General features: G+C 40.1%; 3 protein-coding genes across 5 annotated transcripts; 1 reads left to right on the top strand and 2 right to left on the bottom strand.

Annotated features, from left to right (window-relative positions):
- The first annotated feature begins 46 nt into the window (after window positions 1-46).
- LOC125214298 (pollen receptor-like kinase 4) lies at window positions 47-2,944 on the top strand. The gene is made up of 3 exons (XM_048115254.2): window positions 47-760; window positions 1,126-1,749; window positions 2,134-2,944. Exons 1-3 carry the CDS (start codon window positions 88-90, stop codon window positions 2,808-2,810), a joined length of 1,974 nt encoding a protein of 657 aa, XP_047971211.1. The 5' UTR covers window positions 47-87; the 3' UTR covers window positions 2,811-2,944.
- LOC125214297 (DNA (cytosine-5)-methyltransferase 1B-like) lies at window positions 2,937-10,194 on the bottom strand. Its single transcript, XM_048115253.2, has 12 exons — window positions 9,886-10,194; window positions 7,969-9,435; window positions 6,038-7,544; window positions 5,662-5,826; window positions 5,351-5,546; window positions 5,152-5,263; window positions 4,901-5,048; window positions 4,625-4,822; window positions 4,256-4,534; window positions 3,942-4,103; window positions 3,637-3,855; window positions 2,937-3,373 (listed from the first exon to the last, which is right to left on the bottom strand). The coding sequence occupies exons 2-12, from the start codon at window positions 9,396-9,398 to the stop codon at window positions 3,236-3,238; spliced, it is 4,554 nt and encodes a 1,517-aa protein (XP_047971210.1). The 5' UTR covers window positions 9,399-9,435; window positions 9,886-10,194; the 3' UTR covers window positions 2,937-3,235.
- A 1,891-nt stretch (window positions 10,195-12,085) lies between these two features.
- LOC125211979 (auxin response factor 19-like) lies at window positions 12,086-18,448 on the bottom strand. 3 transcript variants are annotated; one of them, XR_007174588.2, is made up of 15 exons: window positions 17,840-18,448; window positions 17,568-17,680; window positions 17,239-17,337; window positions 17,095-17,151; window positions 16,806-16,961; window positions 16,636-16,720; window positions 16,442-16,532; window positions 16,157-16,321; window positions 15,924-16,046; window positions 15,659-15,734; window positions 15,428-15,569; window positions 13,136-14,940; window positions 12,839-13,029; window positions 12,568-12,754; window positions 12,086-12,436 (listed from the first exon to the last, which is right to left on the bottom strand). XR_007174588.2 is itself a non-coding variant. In XM_048111957.2 (14 exons), exons 1-14 carry the CDS (start codon window positions 17,895-17,897, stop codon window positions 12,619-12,621), a joined length of 3,297 nt encoding a protein of 1,098 aa, XP_047967914.1. In that variant the 5' UTR covers window positions 17,898-18,448; the 3' UTR covers window positions 12,086-12,618. The 3 variants fall into 3 exon arrangements, 2 of the variants coding, with proteins under 2 accessions (XP_047967914.1, XP_047967915.1); XM_048111957.2 differs by having other exon boundaries at window positions 12,086-12,754; XM_048111958.1 differs by lacking the exons at window positions 17,239-17,337; window positions 17,568-17,680; window positions 17,840-18,448 and having other exon boundaries at window positions 12,086-12,754; window positions 16,442-16,527.
- Window positions 18,449-19,965: the final 1,517 nt, after the last annotated feature.

The raw sequence follows: 19,965 nt of genomic DNA, 5'->3' as shown, positions 1-19,965 counted from the left end.
AAAAGAGGACCTTCCCAATTTTAGGTGTCTCACTCACAAGCAAGGGTGCGCACTCATGACAAGTGTGCGCCCTTACTCCCACTACCCATGATGCTTCAACGCAACGTCCTTTCGGACTCCGCTCCGGTTCTCCTCTCCCTCCTCCTCCTCCTCTTCCAGAACCTCGCCATTTCATCCAGCCAATCAGATGGATCAGATGGCGAGGTCCTCCTCAAGTTCAAGGCCTCCTTAGACAACCCGGCCGCCCTGGACACCTGGGCCGCCCCCACGGCCCCATGCAGTGGCGGCTGGAAGGGTGTCCTGTGCGGCCAGGGCCGCGTGTGGGGCCTCCAGCTCGAGGGAATGGGGCTGCATGGCGCGATCGACGTCGAAACCCTAGCGCAACTTCCCGGTCTGAGGAGCCTGAGCTTCAAGAACAACGATTTCGAGGGCGCGTTGCCCAACCTCACGCGCCACGGATCGCTCAAGACGGTGTATTTGTCGAACAACAAATTCTCCGGTGAGATTAGTGACGGGGCGTTCTCTGGGATGAACTCGTTGAAGAAGCTTCACTTGGAGAACAATAAAATTTCCGGCACGATTCCGGCGACTTTGACGGCGGCGCCGAGGCTGATTGAATTGGCACTGCAGGACAATCAGTTTGAAGGTGAAATACCTAATTTTGAGCAGGAAGGATTGAAAAACTTCAATGTTTCGAATAATAGATTGGTTGGACAGATCCCTCGAGGCCTCAGCCGTTTAGATGCTTCCTCATTTTCGGGTAAAAAAATTTCTATTCTTTCCACTGTAAATTTTTAATAAAGAGTGAATATATATAAAAATTTTAAGGTTGATACTTGCTAGATAGTGTAAAAAAAATCTTAACAAAATGGCAGTTTTTGGATTTAGAGTGTTGTTTTGTCCTTAATTCGAAGTTGTGAAATGTAGAGAAAGTTTTGGTTGTAAATTAGCAAAAGAGTAAAAAGTAAAACTCTAAAAGTAACAATTTTTATCACGTGATAGTAAACTGAAACTAAAAATTTTATTAATTCACTTCACTCACTTCTTTTATAAGAGTGAATGTATAATTACCCGTAATTCTGAATTGCAACTTTCGACTAAATAATTTCCCTATTTGGAAATCAGGCAACGACGACCTATGCGGGCTGCCGCTCGAGGCGTGCCCCGCTAACTACATCGGCCCCACTAAGTACGACTACCACGACGACCGCACCCGCCACCGCAAATTCCCGGAGACGACAATTGCCGTCGTCGCAATCCTCCTCGGTGCAGCCCTCTTAGCCCTTCTAGGCGTCTGCATCTTCTTCATCTGCCGCAAAAAGAAGCCCCACCAAGAAACCGCTCCGGCAGCCACCGCAGATTTAGACCAAATGGAAAGGGGCAGCGAATCCGCGGCGGCCCCGGGCGGCTCCGAGGGCGGCAAGCCGAGCGTGAGGCTGCTGACTTTCTTGAAAGAAGACTCGGAGAAATTCGACATGCAAGAGCTGCTCCGGGCGTCGGCGGAGGTGCTCGGCGGCGGCGTGTTCGGGTCGACGTACAAGGCGGGGCTCAACGGGAAGAAGATGGTTGTGAAGAGATTTAAGCACATGAATCAAGTTAGCAAAGAGGACTTTAACGAGCACATGAGGCGGCTCGGCCGCATGAGCCACCGGAACGTGCAGCCTATCGTGGCTTTCTACTACAAGAAGGAGGAGAAGCTCCTCGTCACCGCCTTTGCCGAGAACGTCAGCCTCGCCGCTCGGCTTCATGGTATTTCAATCTCGTATTTCATTCTAATTTTATTTAAATTAAGGCTGATCGCTATAAAATTCATTAATTTTAGGGTATGTCCAGTCCGCTGCTAATCGATTTGTAGCGAATTGGACCTGTACTAAAATTTTTACTATGTTTATTTCATTATATTATGTTTTTTTTCTATAAGTTACTATGATCATACGTATAAAATAACGTTATTTTTTCTACAAGGCAATCAAATGCGCGACCAATTTCAGGGTGTATCCAATTCGTTGCTAGTCAATATGTAGCAAATTGGACATGCCCTGAAATGTTTACTATGTTTATTTCATTATATTATTTTTTTTTTCTATAAGTTACTATAATCATATAAAATGACGTTATTTTTTCTACAACAAGGCAATCAAATGCGTGACCACCGATCGCTAGACTGGACGACGCGCCTCAAAATCGTGAAAGGGGTGGCGAAGGGGCTTCTCTACCTCCACAACGAGTTACCGAGCCTGACCCCGGCCCACGGCCACCTGAAGGCGTCGAACGTGCTCCTCGATGCCGCCTTCGCGCCTCTCCTCACCGACTACGGACTAATCCCGATCATCAACAAAGAGCAAGCCGAAGAGAGCATGGTCGCCTACAAGTCGCCCGAGTACAAGGAAACCGGCAAGCTCACCAAGAAAACCGACGTCTGGTGCTTCGGATATCTGATCCTCGAGATCCTCACGAGGAAAGACTCCGGCGTGGAGCAGCAGGCGGACGTCGACCTCGCCACGTGGGTGGAGACCGCCGTCGCCAACGAGAGCTCCGGCGGTGACGGCGTCGCCGGCGCGGCGGTGTTTGACCAGGATATGGCTGGAGCTAGGCACAGCCAGGTTGAGATGATGAAGCTGCTGAGAATCGGGCTGAGCTGCTGCGAGGCTGACGTGGAGAAGCGGCCGGAGATGAAGGAGGTGGCGGAGAAGGTGGAGGAGATAAGGGAGAGGGAATTTGATGATGATTTCTACTCATCATATGCGAGCGAAAGTGACATGCTTTCATCAAGGGGATTATCTGAGGATTTCAGGTCCATCAATATATAGATTCGAAAATTTGATTTCATTCATAGATATGTGTATATTTTCTAATTTGGTTTGCTCTTGTAATATTTATCTGTGGTTGAATTTTTGATTCTATTGGCTGATGTCTTGATGATTTGCACTTTTAAATGGGAAATACAGCTAGGAATTGAAGCTGATTGCTGATTAACTATTGCAATTTGCATACCATAGAGTAGCTACAAGATTAAAATTCTGAGTTTCCGATGCAAATTTGTTACATCCCTTAACTAAGAAAGACACCCTCAATCTCAACTCGAAATGTCCACTAATAATGTTGAGCCGATCTATAAACAACTTTGCTCAAATAGACTGTTTACAAGGAAAATCCCACCCACAATATCAACGAGACGGCCCATAAGCATGTTATAATTTTGTTCTTCAACGACGTCCGTTAGCATGATTGTCATCTACATGCTTCTTTTCTTTACGACAGCTTCCTTCAGTTTGCTTCCAAGGGCATATGCTAGAGGAGGAGGAACTGCATTTCCGATCTGTCGGTGCTTGTGGATGATATTACCAAAAAATTTATAGCTGTCCGGGAAACCCTGCACATACAAGTTACAATTCAGGTACAGAACGACAGAATTCTCAATATTTCTACGATGCAGCAGAATCATTGTATAGTGGAACAAAGATAGTATAGTTTTTATGTGCACAACTTTAATAGGAGAAGGAAGTGAAGCCACATCCATATCTTTGCTCTAGCTTGGTTTCTGAAGATCGTGTGGTGTAAAAGAATTCACGGGCCAAAGAAAGACACGACCCAACATAAACTAGATATTTTGTTGAAAAGAAGGGGGATGCTTACTTGAGAACGTGCACATTCACGGACTGTCACAATCCTGTCTTGATCGGGATGAAAGCACATCCCCACTTTACCCATTGGTTGGGGGTCTGTTATTGAAGTTGGAAAATTTCCCTCCCAATCCAACCTGCCATAAAGTCCCTTCCATTGATTGTGCCTCTTGGCAGTATTTGGCAAGCACCATGGTATCAGATCAGCCATTTGGCCATTAGATAACTTGACCTGTAAATTGGTAGAAGACGAGTCAGATTTTTATCCAATATTCCACAGAAAATACAAGATTCAGAAGAATAAGGTTTTGTTGACACCTTCTCCTCGGGCAGATCTCTCCAATCACAGCCAGGACGCTTGGGTATTCTCTGACACCTGATCAGATTAAGCTCATTCATTTCTTTTGATATGTGGTCCGTTAATGTGTTCATGTTACCACGGATTTTCTTCTGGAACCACGAAATTGGATCGCTTTGATACTGCATTAACAAATGACAGAACATGAAATAACTATTAGTGAGAAAGTGACCTCAAGTTGCGTGAAAGGGGTCTGGAAACTAAGCTAGCATTGCCAAGTAATTTGTATGTAAGAGCAATCGAGTTTTATTCCTGGGAGGTACTCAAGGTTTACCTCTAAGCTTGTGTTAGATGCACCGTTGACCACTGGTGGAAGATCTCCAATTGTATCTCTGACTGTAAGAGGGCGGAATGGGGCACCTTTTGCGGTACTCCTGACAGCAGAGTATTGCAAGTTTTTCGACATTGAGATTTTTAGCTCTGGTGCTGCAAAGACATGAATTGGCTCTGGCCATTCTGGAAGTAGCTCTTCAGGAGCCGCTGCCCAAATGAAAGCTCTCTTTCTAGACTGAGGAACTCCAAATGCACCAGCTTCGAGGATACCAAATCTCACCTTTTCATAAAGCAAACAAATATGTTAAAAAAATTACTAGGAAATGCAGATCAAGATATTCCATTCTTAAAATAATTTAACAGTGCATACCTGATACCCCATCTCAAGGAGTGAAGCTAAAGTTAAGCGAAAAGTCTGCCCTTGGTTGAAAGATACAAAGTTCCTAACATTCTCAAGAAGGAAATACTTTGGACGGTAGTAATCAGCAAAGGATAAAAATGACAAAATCATCTCGCATTGGACTTTACTCCAGGTGCTTTGATTAAACCTATTCATTCCAGAAAAACCCTACAAGAGATTTCCAAAAACTTTTAGCAATGTAACTTAATGATTCACTGGAAATCAGAATCGTGTTGTTTAACCAACCTGGCAAGGAGGGCCACCATTAATAAAATCGACTTGTCCGGGTAGTGGAAGGTTTTCAACTTCCACTCTGTCCATTGATGCTGACAATTCTGCAGCCTCTGGGGTGGAAATGCAGTCATCTGCATCCCCACACTTTTGCATAACCGCCCTGCATTTACATGATTTTAGTTCCCCTATATCGATGCTGGTTTGCACTAAAGTTGGTATTGTTTCAACAGCAAGGATTTTGAAGTTCAATGCAAGAAATCTACCTGAGGATAACATTACAGTTGTTTACAAATACCAAAGTCCCAGGATGATTCAGTCTAAATGCATCTCCAGCAGGAGCATCGTACTCAATAGCCCATTTTGTTAGAGTGGTACCTGCAGGCATTAAACCCAAAATAGAAGATTATACTTGCAGGGAATTATAAACCTTAACGTAAAGTAGGAGATATGCTATAAGCCTACCTGATTGCTCTAGTCCCTCAGACAAGCCACCACAGCCAGCAAAAATATCCAAAGTTGTCAAGCGGTGCTCATTTGATACAACTTTTTCAGGTTCTGTATCATTCTCTCCTTCTTTGCATTTCCCTTTCTTTTTCCTAGATGCAGAATCATCATTACTCTTCCCAGTTGAGTACTGTAATTTAATATTTGATGGTAACTGCACATGGAGAATAACAAAAGACATTGATTAGAAAATAGGATGAAATGGTCCCAATAAGATGTAAACAGACAAATTCAGTTTTCCTCTCAAGAGAAGGGGAAAGAGAGGTAACCTGCTTAATGGATCCTTTGGAAGGATCATACAAATGTTCGCAGTAGAAAACATGGTTAGAGATAGAGGGGACATCTAGCGCCCCAAGATCCTTCTTTCGTCTGACCTCGCATTTTCCTTCAATAACATCTAGAGGTATGGTGTGCATCTCCTCACTATAATAGACCTGAAACATCATTCAGAAAAATCACGAGTGCTCAAAAAGAGTGAAATACTATAGTATTGATAAACTTAATGGCAAATATAGACAAATTTCAGTATGGTAAATTACAAGCGCTCAAAATATATATGGCAGATATTCATATTATATTTTGACTTTGATTATGGATTAAGCAAATGCAAAACTATCTGGCCTTGATGCAATATACAAGTATTACCTCTCGAATATCTGATGAGTATGCCTTCTCTGATGATACATCCTCTGGCCTGAAAAATCTCCTGACTTTGACCTGAATGGAATCGGCATCACTCTTTTTGGACTTCTTCAGCTCACAAATTTCAAGCAGCTGGCATATTGCATACGCCTTCAATCCAACATTTCTCCCAGCCTTGTGAATCTCAGCCTCCAGTTCGTCTGATGAAAAGTAGGAAGGACTCACATAGATATAGTCATTGATAGAATATTTAGTTCCCTGGTATGTAAAACTGGTCAAAGATGCATCCAATATAAACTTTTCCTTTTGCCTTTCAGTTTCTTTTATATTGCAAGCCTCACAAGAGCCAGATCCAAGCCCCATTGTACCATATGAAAGAGTAAAGAAGGCTCCTCTCTCAGGCCAATACAGACTTTTGCAGTAATATTCAGTAGGCAGTCCCTGCTTCTTTCTTTCCTCTGCTCTTGCTCTATCAATTTTCTCAGCATCAGCATTCGCTTTTCTGTGCTGATGACCCCAAGATATTGATCTTAGATCAACAGATATACTTTCTTTGACTTCTTGTAGTTGGAAATCCATACACTCATTTGTCAAAAACACCTCCCGTTCATTAGCTGTGTTTCCAAGCACAGTTTGGCAGCCCAGTTGCATCATTCTCCCATGACACATTTTACTTCCATTTGACTTTTCAAACATGTATTCTACAAAATAGAAGGGTGGAAATTCATCCTTGTCATCATCTTTGAGAAGAACAGCCCCCCCAACCACAATTTCATTACCATGGACTATGGCCTTCTTGTATAAATCCACACCATTACACAGTTTGCCTACAGATTCCCCATCCCACTTGACTTCCTTTACACAAGAACTTGACTTGGTTTGCCTTGGTGTCGGCTTAGTTGTCTGAGTTTCTTCCAATACAATCACTTTCTCTTCCAAAGAATCATCCTCTTCATTTTCATCTTGCTCTTCAATTTCATGAACCTCTTTTACTTCACCATTCAATTCATCCACTGCCTCAGGTGAGTAATTTGAATAGTATCCAGCCCAGATTCTGTTGATTAATCTGGTTGTAGTTGCCTGCATAGCCTTCCTTTTGGACACAACAGGCTCAATAGCAGCCCTGGGATTCAAATTCTGCTCATTCCTATGAAGAAGCTTCTTTTTCTTGACAAGCCATTTGGTATGGTGCTTCTCTTCCATTTTCTTGGCAAGGCCAAGTACAAAGGCACACTTCTTTATGATATCATCAGGATATTCAGAAAACTGCTGCAGAATAATCTGACCATGCACCACAACATATCTCTCCACTGCTTCTAGAGTAGATGATATAAAAGCAGGGTGATCCTTGGCAAGTTCTGTGATTTTCTTGATCACATCAGTGAAAGAAAGTCTTGCCACCCGGATCTGCTCCTTTAACAAGGTAATGATACTGATAGCAAGCCTCGCAGTTTTCAGGACTCGGTCATACCATGGAGCATATTGCTTTGAAGGCTTTCCAAGTCTGTACCTGAAGAAAGAAAGAAAGAAACAATGCATTAAGCACATGAAAACTTCAAAACCTCCAAATCACATGGAATGAGGAATCTTCAGATATTATTAGTTAAACAGGAGAAATAGACAAACAGTTACTAAGACATTAAATTTCTCTGTAAATGCAACATTACAGCATGTACTCTCTTTTATATTTCTCTATGCTGTTTTAAATTTAGGCTATAGTATCTTGCTCAACCATAGTTGGTACTTGAAACAGATTTAATGCAGTATCTACCTAAAGAATAGATCAAACATCCAAATTCCAAAATGATCCAACTCATGGCAATGAAATTCATGCTGCCAACTAATCAACAAATAATGAATATAGGAACCATTAAATTGTATATTTAAAAATCATACCATTAACACAGTCAAATGAGGTAGAGGGAGTAACATACCAGGCCATATCCGTGCGTATTGAAATGGAAATCATTGAGGACCCAAACTCAATTACCCACTCTTTTATTGCACTCAAGAAAACAGGGATGCCTTCAACTGCAGAAGCCGCAGAACCATTTGATGCCTGAGTAGAATCACCATCACAAATGTATCCAGACCCATCATCTGCAGTCATTATGCCTGACCCGAATATAGTAACATCAATTTCAGCACAGGGTTTCAAGGGAAGGAGCTCTAACGGAACCAGCCTAGCATCTGAATTGTACAAAGCCCATTCATGGAGCATGCTTCGGGGTAGGTCTTCAATATTTAGCACATCAATGCCACTGTCAAAAATAATATACTCATCAGTTTCTTCATTTGACGTCTTATAATAGGCAGGCAAAGGATAGTCATTTGCTATTTCATCCTCATTGATCATAATGTAATATTTGCTCGAAGAGGAGGAGGAACCCCGGCCCTTCTTCTGTTTCATTGAGCGCCAGTTCTCCTCTTCCTGTAACAGCCTTGCCATTTTTGAATCTTCATCTTCTTCTGTCTGACAAGGCTTGGCCAGTTCATTTTTGTTGTCATCCCCGATTTTGAGGCCAATTCTCAAATTCCCAGGCAAAGAGACAGGCTGAGCTTCTGCAAAGTCTACCATCTTACTACTTTCATCTTTAAGAGCAGTTAGGACATGTAGACCAGCAAAAAGGTTTTCAGTCTTTTTTGAAGTTTCATCCAAACCAATAAGTTGGTTATAAATGAATTCACCCTGAGAAAGAATAAAATCTCTGATAGATACACCACGGGAGAAACACTTCATCCCACTCATGGAACGCACAACACCAGCAAGCAACTCGTCAAGACTTAGATTGCCTCCAGAAGATTTTGATAATATCTTATAGACCTCAATACAAGCACTAGCTTTAGCATAAAAACAGTCATAAAACTTCTTATAGCTTCCCGAGGGCTTAATACATTCATAATCAGAAACCTCTGTGGTTACCCATATTACAGGTGATCCCTCTTCATAACCAGATATAGACCATTCTTCAATGCGCCCAAATCCTTCACATCTTACTCCTTTATCTTTCTCCTTGTCGCCACTATCCTCAAGTGGCGAGATAAGACCAGAGATGAAGATATCATCAACTTCCAGCATTTCAAAGGGCTGCGAGATGCCATCTGAATTATGAAATGTGAAATCCATGAGGCGCCTACACGGGCGACCATCCTCCTTCCCAGCAGTCATACGAACAGCTAGGACTTCCTCCTCAACAACTCCATCTTCTTTTTTTTCAATTACAGAATCTTTCTCAGATATTCGAACAGATTTCTCCTTGAAATCTGCACAAGCAGCAGCTCGCTTTGGCCTTTTACGAGTAACATTGGCGTCTTCAACCGTTTGTGGAGCACACTTCTTTTTTTGTTTTTGATTAGTCGGCATATCTTTCTTAGCTGCAGTACTCCTCTGTTTCCTCTATCTGATCATGAAAAGTGAGAGAAATGTCAGAAACAACCCAACAAAGTTACTGAAAACTTCAATATATAAATGAATCAGTGCATAGAGCTCGACAACCAGTAAATTCAAAGCACATAAAATTCATATTAGAGGTAAATTTCATTCCATCGGAAACAAATGTCAGCAATTATTCTATCATTTAAATGAAGTTTCAGAATACCAAAAGTGTAGAACATGACCAACTCATTAGATCAGAGCTCAATTGCGTCAATTCGTATTCCAAATCCTTTCTAGATCAAGCAAGATTCACACACACACAGCATCAAAGTCTCCATGCAAGCAAACCAATTTAAAACCAAAACAAAACATAAACAACAGCTAAAATTATTACCCTCAACTCTTTCCGAAAATGAAATGAAGCATCAATGTTACAATTCAGTGATGAAAAAAACGCAATTCAGAAAAAGTGTACCTGGCGTCGGCGAAAACGGCGGAGGTGGAGGCGTTGGCTTCACCTGTTGAAGACGATGATGGAAATGAAAGCGAGGATGAAAATCGAAATTGAATGAGTGAGAGTGAGAGTGAAGGCGAGAGCGATGCAGCGGAGAGTGAGAGAGATCGGAACCCTAGGCCAACCACTATATATAAAGGGTGGGAAATTTGGGGGCGGAAGGGAGGAGAAAAGATGGCGCTAGCTAAGCATTTCAATTTTTTTTGTCCGTGGCGCGAATTTATATCACGAAATCAAATGCTTCATTTGTATGAAATTTGAAAACTCAAATTGTGTTTCCTATACTATTTTGGGACGATTATTATTTTATTTCCCTTTTTCTTTCGAACTGGGAAATGGGTATAGTACTTCTATAAAGAGAGGCCATGAACGGGGTGAGCATTCGGACGGTTCGGATAGACCTAGATGAAGATAAATTTGTCTGTAAAATTCTAATCGATTGTGTTATTCAAATTGAATATTCCTATAAGATTTTAAATTTCATATTTGAGCATTGAGAGGGCAGACGTACTAGAGTTGAGTATAGTTTGGTGAAACTGCCTCATTTTGATGGAAACCGAATGAGAACGAAGCAAAATCGAGTCCTGAAAGTGAAATGGAATTGCATCGCTAGTTTCGTTTTGATTCAATCCAAATTTTCGAATTGGTTAGGGTTTTGCTTAGCCCTACGACCATGGCAATTGGTAACTAATAATGGTTTCCGATAAGAGTAACTAAATGGAAGTTTGGGTGAAATAATGCAATAAATCAAAACGGCTAATCAAAGAAGGCCGAAGCTTAGAAGAATGAATAATGTATAATGATGAACTGAGAATGTCCAAATTCAACAATGACACTAACGTGATTAACAGTTGGTTAAAATGGTGGAGCTAAAGACTAAGTTTTCCTATTTATCATTTCGGTTTCCATTTTCTCTCTCTTTTCCGTTTGTATCGTTGAGGAGTGGTTATAACTGTCATTGTCAGTTATATTTCCCGATCCTATTATCTTTAGTTAGTTAACCTAACTAAAGCGTGATTTTCTCTTTTACGTTTCTTACATCTTATTCTTTGTGTTTGTTTATCTTCATTTTTCTCATCGGTGACGATGACTCTGATAAAACTTCAACGTTTTCTATTACTCCAATATTGATGAGAATGTCTGATTATGTATATCAATCATGACTTGTAAATGCCAATGGTGCAGGGTCCACCAGAATTACCCCAAGGTGGCTAGGGTGAGTGACATTCAGGGGATGGTTGAGGCGATGGTGGTACGGTTAGAGCGCTAGCAGTTTGAAATTAATTAAAAGGCTTTTGAAACTTAATCTAAGTCTAGAAAATTCTACATTGATCCAACTCGTATTAACTTAATCTAAGACTAACAACGACGCTTGGTCGGATGGGTTGTCTCGTTCCGTCCGGATGAGCCGCCATCGGTATGTCGTTGCAAGCGTCTCGCTGCAGCGACCACGTCTCTGCTTGACGAGGCGATGCGTCCGACACACGTGGCGCGATATGGAGTATGCATTGACGTCCACTTGACCCAGCGAGTGGTCATCGTTTTGGTCGTTGGAATTTGATTTTTAAAAAATGGGAAAAATTCAAATAGGAAAAATATTAAAAAAAAAATCGCAGTTCCTCGAATATTACCTTATTTTCGATTTTTATTTTAATAACCCTCAATTCATCTAGTATTTTATCGCTTTCAATGATTTATAATTTTAGTATTTCAATTATGTCATTTTATTTATAACTTTAATATAATAATTTTTTTATATAAATGTCCTTTTTATATTGGTTGGGAAAATATAAAATAAAGAAAGATATGAAATAGTGAGACCCATTAATAGTTAAAGGGATGTGATGCATTGTGGATGTGTTATATCTTAATTAAGAGATGAAATTAAAAATACTCGTATAGGACCTAGTTAAGGGATGAGATAATTTAAGAGCAATCGTTGTGGATGCTCTAACTAAGGTCACCCACGCCCTAGATTTTTACCAAATCGTGATGATGCACCTCGCGCTCCAAACAACACTGAATGATCCTTACCGAAGTCCGAAAGTTACATTATACCCAAATTATTAGGGACTGTTACAATTGAATACCCAAGTTATTAAAATATTCACATATGCATTCAGAAATTCACATCAAAACTCACAAGGAAACAACCACTAAATACATAAAACATAAAATGGGAACATTCATATAAATTGTCACGGTTTATATCAGCTTCACTGAGGCTGATGTGGCATCTGAGTTTTATTTACAGTTGTAAACTATACATATATGGAAAAGCATTAGTATAGGCAGCAACTATAGATACCCCAACACTCTCATTTCCTAAATACAAACTATGTAGGAGTCAATCTTTACAAGTGAAATAAACAAAGGAAACCAAAGGAAAAAACCATTCTTACAACTCACAATAGATATCCCCAGCAGCTAGATCTGTTTATGGCTTGATAAAATGTCCTACAACTGCAAGTCACATTGCCTCTTTTCGTAAAAGTCTAGACTCTAGACCCACCTGCGTACTTTCCACGGGAAACCTTAGTCGTTATCGGGTCAAGGATATCTCTCAGCCAATGAATCAGATAAAGTGTCTACTATGATGGGAGCTTTTAAAAGTGCATAATGTATATGGAAATGAAGTCATACTTATGGAACTAGCAACCTCAGCATCGAACGTAGAGAAAAACCTTAGTCCAGCTAGTTCACAGCATTGTCGGAGCTGCTGCAAACTTGATTTGGAAGAACATTGTCACCAAAATCACCATCCAAACTCATTTGTTGGACCTCCTGAGGAGAAAGAATCTTGATGCAACGTACACAACTCACGAATTCCCTAAAGGCAGCAATTAAAACATGTAAATGTATGATGAAGGAGGATGTTGATAATGCTGGAAAATTAAACTATCTAGCAACTTACTCCCAAGGATCATCACCAACTAGCAAGACATCATTCTCATGATCTACATAGACTAGTTTCCATCCAATTCTCTGCCGGTCTTCCAGTTGTCCCTCTATGCCAAACCTACGAGCCAGGTCTTGCTTGAGCTCATCATAGCCTGAGTAATGCGAAATATCAATAGACCGGCCCACAGCCCCTCGCTTGTATACCTTCAAAAAAAAAGATATCAGGTCAGTGTAAGGGTTACTAGATCGTGATTGGACCAGCAATAATTGCATCAATGATTCAACATCAATTTACTCATAAAGAACCAACCTTTGTATATGTCCGCATTCTAGGAATATGTGGTGTGGCCCAAGAACCTCTATTCACAAAGCCACCATCATTTACATTGGAATCAATGGAATTGAACGCCACATCCGGCACCCCAAACGGCTGAGATACCATTGATGAAGAGGGTACAGGTTGAGCATCTTTGGGGTTCTCATAGGTGGAAAGCACGCCTTCTCCGGAAGAGAGATTGTTTGTAAAGTCCTTGCCTGATCCTACCATGTCTTTTGTGACCAACGGATTAAGTATCAAGGGCATATCTAACTGATTGTCAATATCAGTCCCAAATGGTACATTGCTCCTTGGATCACCGATGACTTCTCCATCTTGGCTAGCATCTCTAAAAAACAATGACTGAGAATTGAAAGTCATAGAGTTGTTTTGCGGTATCTGACCTTCATTCTGAGGAAAAACTGAGGTTACTGAAGAAGAACTATCCAAATAATCTATCTGAGTTCCAGCACCATCATGGAATGTCTGTGATCCAATAAATCCATGGTTCTGATTTTTAAAAACATTCATTGAGGGCTTAGCATCAGACTTCTGATGTAGATCTTTTACTATGTGACCGTTAGAAGACATCTGCTCTAGACCACTTGGATTTAAAAGAGAGGCAGAAGACTGAGCAATCTCATCCCCTAATGTTGTGGATTGGTGGTTTCTGCCATTAATTACAGTCTGAACTGCATTACGACAGTTGTTTGTGGACAGTGAAGTTGAACAAGATGAAACATCATCAGTAACTGCAGCCTGGAACCCACCTGTAGCTGCAGTCAATAGACCATTGCTTCTAGCAGAAAGCTGATTGGTTATTGGTTTTAAGGCACCTCCGACATGTCCAGAAAAATCTGATAGCATTCCAGATTGCTGCTGTTGTTGCTGGAGTTTAGGTTGCTGGGGTAGCTGAGAGCACCGCAGTAGATTAAATTGGCTATTACTTCTTACCATCTGCTGACATGTACCATGTGACTGAGAATGCATACCGGAAGCTTGAGAGGAATCCGACATTTGGTTTGTTTTCATAGTCCTCGACAAGTTTGGTGGGGTTTCAAGAAGCTGCTTCTGCTGGTCTTGGAGTTGTGTCAAATGGGAAGAATGTTGAAGTCCAGACTGTTGTGCTAAGAGTGACTGCTGTTGCTGATGGAGCTTTTGTAGAAGTTGAAGCTTCACTTGGTTATCTGACATGTGCTGCTGCTGCTGTTGGCTTGTATGATCGAGATTTTGCTGTTGAGAATGAGCCATAATCTGCTGCTGCTGCGGCTGCGGATTTTGAGGGAGATTTCTCTGAAGCTGATGACTGAGAAGTGATTGTTGATGTTGCAAAACATTCTGAGATTCAATGGGATTCTGGGACTGGACTTGGCTTGTTGGTATAGTTTGACCACCCAAACTTTGTCTAGGTGAATGAGTAACGTCAGTCAACTGCTGTTGTGGCTGTATAGTCGAGCGTATATTGTTTAAAGTGGATGTTTTGAGCTGGTCTTGTTGCTGCACTGACTCAGTCGGCCTCTGTGCACTGTGCTGTAGGTTGTGCTGATGGGGAACTTGAGTCATGGGCAGACCTAGTTGACGTGAAATATCTGAGCCACCAAAATTTTGCAGAACAGAACCAGGTAAATGATTAATGTAGTTTGACTGTGTTGGGTTAGTCATTGAGGAATTTTGCTGCATGTTCATCCACTGGACTAAGCTCAAACCAGGCAGTGCTTGCGAATCTTTTAAGCCAAACTCATCACCTGGCCATGGCATTGACCTCCTAAATAGACTGTCAAAATCAGACGAGTCATTATCTGCAGAGAGAAAAGGCAACAGATATTTCAGAGGAGTTCAATTCTTGAAATCACTATGACCAGAATGTGTTTAGTTAGTCTTCTATGTGCATTAGTCATGAAAGACATAAAAAGAGGATGCCACATCCAAGGGCAAAACAGACATAGCTCCTTTCCTGTAGGCCAAAAGCGAACTAAGCAGGGGCATCTCGACCCATCAAGCGTGTTCTGACATAATATTCCAGGACCATTTTTTTTTCTTTTTGATTCTTTTCTCTAAATGAATAAAATTTGATCAACTCTACTAGGAATATTGCTCAATCGCATTAAGTATTTTTCATTGCCCACTTCTGTGAATAGAATATTAGTCAACTAATATGATTAGACACCATAAAGAGATGCCACTGAAAATGCAAAAACTCAGGGGCATTCCACTAAAGACACAGGAGGCACAAACAGCAAAGTTTGGATGTAACATTGCAGAATCATTTCTAGGCGCTCCTTTTACCTGGCATTCCTGGCTGCCTAGGAAACTTTGTGCGAAGGAAAGGAGGCGTAGGACAGATGAAAAATGGAGCTGTAATAGGTTCAATTTCCCATATGGAGACTCGACTACGTCTTTCACCAGCAGTGGATTCATCCCAACCAACCTGCTCATAAAATGCCAAGTGAGCATCCAAAAATCTCCTTATAGTGCAGGTCCATTTTAGACAAAACTGAGAGTATTTTCACTGATTACCTGTAAGTTGCGCCACTGTGAGTTCTTCCATCTCACCGGATCCAAGTCACTGATTCCTGTTATCGTTCCCATATATCTGCATCATGCATTTCATACAAGTTTACTAAATGGTAGGGATCTCATAATTAGTTCATATGTTGGGATGTAGGCTCTCTAGTTTTTTGTTCAGTGACTTACTATGATCGTTATAAATATTGCTTTTGGTTTATGAGATATTCACAACAATAATGGGGTAGGATATGAATTCATAAAGTATCACCAATACCTTCTTGTCCCTGATTCGTCTGTTTCAAACATCATCCGGAAGCGCATGCCAAGGGATATCTGGCTACTGCAGGCGGCTCTGTAGTACTTAGCTAGAGGGATGACAAACTCTGATGGACTAGACCTGCTCTCAAAGTAAAATAAAGAATAAGAAATCATGCAAATAAGCCAAGGTATCTAAGGATGGGATGCATCATATGTAAGCAAACTACAACAGTCAAGAATAAATATAACCTTGGATTGTAGAACACAGTGAAAGGGCTACTGTTTGCAGCAGCATGGGCAGCTGCAGCTAGAACTCCAATGTGCATGCTATCACTCGACAACACTGATGATGACAAGTTAGCAGGTTGCCTATTAGCCCGTCTTATTCCCAAGAGAAGCTGCTGTTTTTCATCCCTGATTGCATATAGGTAACATGTTGGTGTCCTTTCAAGAGAAATCCATTTGAAAGAGAAGAGTTCATACTATTCAGATTTTTTAAATCCAAAGAAGCATTTCAGTATCCTGCATCATTACCTGATAAACAAGACCGAGTCACCGGCAACCAACCTCTTTGCATTAACAAAAAGGCTCCATCCACTAGTAAGCAAGTGACGCTTTGGCTGTCCTAAATTTGACAATTTGTAACAAATTTTTAAATGCTCGGGACTACCTTGGCAACAGTGAGTTCAGTGGCGTCCAAAGAAACGAAGATAACTGTATCAGCTTACCCCGGAAAATATGACGAAATGTCCACACAGTTTCATGAAGATCCCTGGCAACAATCTCTTGCGCAGGTGGTTGCATTGAAAAGTCCTACAATTGCATGAGCATTTCAAGCATCACATACTTTGAAGGAATTCACAAACAGACAGTAGATTACAACTCTCGAGAGACTAACCAGAGTAGGAAAAATCTTTTCTGCAGCACGTCGAGGCACAGAAAAACCACCATGTGTGCTAGTATCACTTGCAGTCAAGGTTTTACAGAAGAATTCCGTCTGTGGCTTATTCACTTTCATCGATAGATCTGATCTCAACAGTGCATCCTGGTCAAACTGCAATCAAACAAACATAACAGTTCCTCAAATTGTTACTTAAAATGCCTTCATATCTTCAAATTGTTCCATAAAGTAGTAGTAATAAGCACAAAATTTTCAGAAACATTCATCAACAAGAGAAAGAACCTACCGAAGGCACTGGCTGCAGCGTCATCTGCGCATATACCTCATCCGTTTCTGGATCAGCCTAGACGCCAGAAACAATTTAGTCTTTAAATCCATTCAAAGGAGTTGATAAGAATAGCAGCACTACTAAAAACCAAACCAACCATACATGCAATGTGACGTTGTGAAGAAGGCATATGAGTTTCGAGGGAAGATTTGGATAGCTTGGTATTTGTGCATTGGCATCCTTTCTCATGGAAGCAGCAACCTGGAAATCCAAATTTACAGTACAAACCAAAATTAAACGATTACAGAAAGAATCAAACTAGTTTTTTAAGTCAATTATTTCCCCAAATTATGATGGTTATGGAAAATTGAAAACCAAACGCAGCTTCTACTCAATAAAAGGACAATCTAGCTCCATCTCTCCATACAAAAATTATAGATTCTTCTAAAAAAGGGCAAAGAAAAACTGAACAAGAAGAAAGTAGAATCCACCTGTTCGCTGTGGCCTTGAGGAAAGTAGACGACGTGAGTCCCAGCCGCCGGCAGGTTTGCCAGTGGTCCGGCGCAGGCCTGCCATAGATCACCGTTGATGCTCTTCTTCTCACCTGCAATTTGCCACGTGTCGAAAACTTCAATCCTCTTTCAACAAACGACAATTTACTCGTATGGAAACACAAATAAATGAAGATTGATTCATCGATTCAAATGTGGACTACGTATTTAATATTCGCAATTAACTATTAACATTTGAGAGAATAACTGACCTTCAGCTGCGGAGGCGTTCGGCGGCGGAGCTCCGCTGCCGGTATTTACTGCCTTCATTTGCCCTCTCAATTCAAATCCAGCTCAAATAAACGGCTATGATTTCTCACCAGCTCTCATCGCCTTTCCCCTCCTCTCTCTTCTCAGATTAGGTATTCTCGATTCGGATTGTTTTCCGGCGGTAGAGAGAGAGGGGATGAAAGGAGGGAGACAAGAGGAGGTTAGGGAGAATAGGAATAGAAGAAGATGCTGAGGATTGAAGAGACCAAATGCTGCAGTTTTGCTGTCGTTTGCCCCCTTCTACACACTACACAGCCCAGACACGCGCGCACTCTCTCTCTCTCTCTCTAGGTTTTGCAGTTATTGATTTCTCATTGCCTTTTTGCAGGCACCTGATTTCGATTTCACTCTCATTATTGTTTATCTCTCTCAATTTTAATTTCCTGTTATTTTAATCTGGAAATATAAACTGAGATTTGATGATCGGATAATGCATGTGCTGTCGCTCTCTTCTGCACTGTTTCGCTTCTCTCTCTACACGACTGTGTGTATGTGTTTCTGTGTGTAGATGGAGTCTGTTCCATTCTCTCTCTAGATGAGATGAACACTGTGGCTCTTTCTCTCTCCTAAGCGTGGGAAAGTTGACCAGTGAGATTCATAGGGTGTATAATTACCGAGGTGGATTAATGGAATATCATAATTAGTAGGTTGCGCGTGTTAATTACTTCTCAGATTTTAAATGGTGATGATTATACTCATGATAATGACTTTGGATAAATGTAGAGATATAAAGATTTTAGATATTTTTTTTAGTTAGATATAATTTGGTGTTTTAGTTGCTTTTGTTTATTATCTATATTTTATCTTGGTTCAATAATAACGTCTATTTCAATTCTCTATTTTAGATATTTGTTTAGTTAGATATGACTTGGTGTTTTAGTTGGATTTAGTTGTTTAGCTATGATAAACTTTTCGTTTTTGTATTATCTATCTTCGACCTTGATTCTATAATAACGTCTATTTCAACTCTCTTTCGGTTTTATAATAGTGTTGGTTGTATTGGTATGCGGTTTTCAAAAAATTTCTCCTTACGTGTCTTTGATTTTGTTCGAAGACTGACTTTGGATATGAGATTTTGTTTATGTTTGATTTGGTAGTGAGTTTTATGTTTTTTTTTTCGATTGGTTATCAATCGTGAATTTGGTTGTGTGTTTCTTATGTTTATCATATTTAAGGATATGACGATGTGATTACCAAATTTGAGTTTTCTTTTCTCTTGCCATTTTTGTTTCTTGTTTTTGTTTGATTGATCGCATGTTTCTTATTTTGGCCGTGGATTGGGAGACGGTGGCGAATTGAGCGTAGATTTGGCGTTTTTTTATTTTCTAACTAATATTTGTTTTATTAATTAATCGTTCAACTAATTGCAAACTAGTTAATAGTATCTGATTCATAATTAATTGATATTTACATTTTTCATAAAAAACCGGATAAATATATTGTCAAAATGTAAATGTCATTTCTAATTTAATTCATCAAATACTATGTATAAAGGGAAAATATTATGGATAGCGTAACATTTCTTCAATTGGAGCAAAGTCGTACATATTAATACTTGTTCGGAACAGTGGCGGATCCAATTAACAACTAGGGGGACACTTGCATCCACATAATTGGAAGTAGCCTAGTCGTAAAATGTTCACCTATCAAAGCGTTAGTCCCAAGTTCGAATCCTTCAGGTCTATTTTTGGCTCTTTGCATATATTTTGGCTATTCTACTTATATTTTGCTTATATTTTGGCTATTCTAATTATGTTTCTAACCAATATATAGTATTAACTATAACATTTTATTATTTGTCATTTCATTAAATGGGAGTGGATATAATCTTTATTATTTATGATTTTTAATTATACTTATATTTGATTATTTATAGAAAATATCATCATTTTGTTTCATTTAAAAATTTAAAAAACGATATCTTAAATATTAAAATTTCAAGTAACAATAATCTCTATTTTAAAAATAGTGAAAAAATTTCAAGTAACAAGTTACAAAAAATTTATCAATTTTTTTTATACATAATCATTTGGCTCACTCAAATATTAAATATATAATTGAGATAATA

This window comes from Salvia hispanica, chromosome 3 (assembly GCF_029641045.1).
Source record: "Salvia hispanica isolate PSC_SH4W2 chromosome 3, Shi_PSC_v1, whole genome shotgun sequence".
NCBI classification, from domain to species: Eukaryota; Viridiplantae; Streptophyta; class Magnoliopsida; order Lamiales; family Lamiaceae; genus Salvia; species Salvia hispanica.
Note: the sequence above shows the minus strand (reverse complement) of the source record. Positions and strands in the feature narration are given on the sequence as shown.

Coding starts and splice junctions, on each gene's coding strand:
- LOC125214297 (XM_048115253.2), bottom strand. CDS start 9,398: ATGCCGACTAATCAAAAACAAAAAAAGAAGTGTGCTCCACAAACGGTT. Junction 5,547..5,661: donor CCAAAGGATCCATTAAGCAG/GTTACCTCTCTT, acceptor CTCCATGTGCAG/TTACCATCAAATATTAAATT. Junction 4,104..4,255: donor CATCTAACACAAGCTTAGAG/GTAAACCTTGAG, acceptor TTGTTAATGCAG/TATCAAAGCGATCCAATTTC.
- LOC125214298 (XM_048115254.2), top strand. CDS start 88: ATGATGCTTCAACGCAACGTCCTTTCGGACTCCGCTCCGGTTCTCCTC. Junction 761..1,125: donor AGATGCTTCCTCATTTTCGG/GTAAAAAAATTT, acceptor TTTGGAAATCAG/GCAACGACGACCTATGCGGG. Junction 1,750..2,133: donor CCTCGCCGCTCGGCTTCATG/GTATTTCAATCT, acceptor TTCTACAACAAG/GCAATCAAATGCGTGACCAC.
- LOC125211979 (XM_048111957.2), bottom strand. CDS start 17,897: ATGAAGGCAGTAAATACCGGCAGCGGAGCTCCGCCGCCGAACGCCTCC. Junction 16,322..16,441: donor GACTCGGTCTTGTTTATCAG/GTAATGATGCAG, acceptor ATATGCAATCAG/GGATGAAAAACAGCAGCTTC. Junction 13,030..13,135: donor GAATGCGGACATATACAAAG/GTTGGTTCTTTA, acceptor TTTTTTTTGAAG/GTATACAAGCGAGGGGCTGT.